We start from the raw sequence: 3,406 nt of genomic DNA, 5'->3' as shown, positions 1-3,406 counted from the left end.
ACATGAGCTGTCACTACGTACAACACCTTGTATAATTCCACCATGATAAGAACGTAGTAAAATGAGTACAACGAGTTCTGGTTCAGTCAGTAAGATTAAGCAGGCCATAGCATTGGCTGGATCTACAGTGCCCGAGTATAAATTGCGTGCTAAGTTGTGCAAAGAAGAAGTGGAAGAATTATTGGCTGAATTTTATCTACCGAAATGCGTACGTTTTACAGAAGTTACTTATGTATATAAAATGTATACGTTTTTTTCTTTCAACACTTTCTTTATCACAGATTTCTTCCCAAGAAATCACTTTGGATGTTGGCGAGGATCGCATTTTATTGGAGTTAATGAAGCAAAAAAAAGGGACTTCTCTTTATATAATTAGTATAGATTAAAAAAATTAGTTTAAATGGCATTTGTAAAGCAGAACATATGTATGTACATACTTGAATGAAGTAAACGACGGCGAATTTCGCTAATGCATCGAAATATGCAGAGCTATATGTTCAACATTACTTTTAATATATTTGGTATTTGTTATGAAGTTTTCAAGGACTAAAAATAAAATAATGTTTAAATCTACCTATATTAGTAATACGGTAAGCCAAAAGTTTGTCTTTGATGGACGGTGTTACAATTTAATAGCAGGGATTAGTGGATTGAGGGTGTCTACCCCTATGCTGAAATCTATCGAACTTTCGATTTTGCTACGAATCGAAATGAGGATGTTACACACACGTCATGTACGTACGTTCAATTTAAACTTTCCCGTGATAAATGGTAAATCTAATATGGATTCGAAATTTTGAATTTTTAAAATCTGATTCCAAATTCGTTATCAGCGACCTTAAGAACCCCCACTGCAGCGTTGCCACCATTGTGTACATATATATTGTATATATTTCTCTATGTCGAAAAGTACATTTTTTAGTAAGTCCGACATTCAAATTAGTCAAATACTCTCAATCAGTTGGTCAGATAAATCACAGCAAAGCAGCAAGTTGTTTATTAGTAGTTTTAGATTTAAAAATTTATCAAAACAGCATCAACGGTGCATTCTTACAAACAAATGTACCTTGGAGAGTGATAGGTATAGTTACATACATAACCAAAAATATTTTTTTAACCCGAAAAGAACTTATTTATTTCTTTACTTACTGTATTTAAAGCATTTATAAGGCTAACAAGAAGAATGTTAAGGTGTAGGCAAATTAATACCTAGTGATTTTGAATTATTAGAGACTTTTTTATTATTTAACGAATATGCCTAAGAGTTTTATTAATTTGTCTTTTAAGTAGTTGAAAATGATATTAAATGCAATTGCAGATTTGCGAATGAATATGTAGTTGTTGAAATTTAGAAAAGATGCATTCGGGTTGTTGTTGTTGTTGTTGTAGCGGCATTCGGGTCATCAGCTTGGCTGTGCTCGTCAGTGTTGCCAGAACTTTTTGGGCCGACCGGCTAGATTGGCAAAAACAAGCGGCTAAAAACGGCTAAAATGTTTTAGTGAAGTTTCACATAGACTCTGGCAAAAAACGGCTAAAATGTTTTAGTGAAAATTCACATGCTTTATTTAAATAAATCGCAAGAAACGAAAGACTAGTTAACACCATTAATTTATATCGAGTGTATATTCCTCATCATCAAATGAATCACTATTGTATATATCACCTGAATTCATTAATTTTAAGTACAGTAAAATTATGGCAGCATTTTTCTTCACGTTTCAAACCGTATCTTATATATAAAATAGCGTTTAACTTTTTAACGCACATTGGATTTCTTTGCTTGGTTTTTATTATATTCATTGAACTAAATATTCGCTCTACTTCTGCCTTATTTATAGGCAAAACAAGAAAACTAAAAACTAGGTTGGAAAGGTCAGCAAACGGGTTTTCTCCTAGGGCATTTCGAAATTGATAAACTTCGGCCCAAAATTTTACAGTTGAGTCTAAGTTACTCCAGGTATGTAACGTTAACCGTTGCCATTGCATCTCTATGGATGTTATTTCGTCGGCATTATATTTGTGGTTTTGTTGCTGTAGTTGAACAAATACTTTTGTTTTAATTACTCTTAATGCATTTCCAACCGAAAAAAGTCAATTTTTTTTAGTGTGGCAATATTTGTACGGAGGCGTTGGTGTAATTCCTTTATTAAAGTGATAATAAAATAGCGACCATTTTCTCGAATTATTTTCTCGGCTTCGTGGTCAAAAGCGTTTGTGCTTACTTTTGTTTTTAAATACTCTTCAAAACTGTGATAAAACTGAGGAAATGGAGCAAGGTATGGTTCCAACGGGGAGCATATAGGATCAAATGTGTCCGCGCTAATAACCACTAGGGAGCATAGATGCGAAAGTAAAACATTGAGTTCATTAAAAATCTTCATTGGGTCTGCATTATTGCTTTCGAACAACTTGTTTACTTTTTGCACCTGAAAATTAGGCAAATAGTAAAATCGGCTAAAAACGGCTAACTTTTTTTTACAAACCGGCTAACAAATCGGCTGCCGGCTAGATCGAATTTTCTCCGGCTAGTTGCTATCAAAACCGGCTAAATCTAGCCGGAAAACGGCTAAAATGGCAACGCTGGTGCTCGTTAGTAGTGTTAACAATTGAAATCTCATTGTCCAGTTGATTTTGGATGGTCGTGCTGCTTAGTACGGACGGAGCATCAAAGGCAATGGTTTTACGTCGCTGGCGTTTCGGACGTGGTTTATTGTTATGAACACATGCAATGTGATTTTGTATACCATTGATGCGCTGATATGTTTCTTGGCAATGCATGCACTGATAGATTCGTGGATTATCTACCTGATGCTTATTAATAAGGTGCCTTTTGTATATTTTGGCTTTTTTTGTTGTGAACTCACAGTGCGTACAATGAAACGTCCAGGAGTCATTCATGCCAACTTCTTCATTCGCTTTTTCATTACTTTGGTCATCCGGTTCATCATTGTTTTCTTCCTGCTCGTTGTGTGATGAGGCGATATTTAAACGGCCTTTCTGATTTTTTCTTGTGCTAGGCAAGGATTTTGAGAGACGTTCCAAAACAATTTCTGTTTTTATAAGACCCGCCGAACAGCCGGCACAGATAAGGTATTTTGGAGGGAACTCAACCTATTGGAAGATAAGGATTGTTATCGTTTCGTTAGGTTATTGCATTTTACTCACATGATCACCAATTATAAAGTTTATTATACTAGACAATTGTGTGCCTAGTACTCTTTCCTTGGGATTAAATAGTTTGGAATACTTATTCTTACACAAACTGCACGTATCCATTTTGGTTATTTTCCTGAAGCCGACTTTAATAAAAAATCGTTGTCATAAAATGAAGTAAAAAAGAAAGCAAGTTTATAAAAACGCATGGTGGAATAATACAAGGTGTTGGATATTGACAGCGTTCTCGCTC

At 34.8% G+C, this 3,406-nt stretch overlaps 1 protein-coding gene across 1 annotated transcript; it reads right to left on the bottom strand.

Moving 5' to 3' along the window:
- Window positions 1-1,163: 1,163 nt before the first annotated feature.
- On the bottom strand, window positions 1,164-3,374 carry LOC118757284 (zinc finger protein CG2199-like). The gene is made up of 3 exons (XM_036492011.1): window positions 3,166-3,374; window positions 2,565-3,111; window positions 1,164-1,171 (listed from the first exon to the last, which is right to left on the bottom strand). Exons 1-3 carry the CDS (start codon window positions 3,274-3,276, stop codon window positions 1,164-1,166), a joined length of 666 nt encoding a protein of 221 aa, XP_036347904.1. The 5' UTR covers window positions 3,277-3,374.
- Window positions 3,375-3,406: the final 32 nt, after the last annotated feature.

This window comes from Rhagoletis pomonella, unplaced genomic scaffold (genome assembly GCF_013731165.1).
Source record: "Rhagoletis pomonella isolate Grant_MI unplaced genomic scaffold, Rhpom_1.0 Rhpom_scaffold_16210, whole genome shotgun sequence".
Taxonomy (NCBI): Eukaryota; Metazoa; Arthropoda; class Insecta; order Diptera; family Tephritidae; genus Rhagoletis; species Rhagoletis pomonella.
This window is presented reverse-complemented; position numbering and strand designations above follow the sequence as displayed.

Bases quoted from the DNA above. Each gene is read 5' to 3' on its own strand.
- LOC118757284 (XM_036492011.1), bottom strand. From the start codon at position 3,276: ATGGATACGTGCAGTTTGTGTAAGAATAAGTATTCCAAACTATTTAAT. The intron at 3,112-3,165 runs GTGAGTAAAATG...ATCTTCCAATAG, and splicing joins ACTTTATAATTGGTGATCAT to GTTGAGTTCCCTCCAAAATA.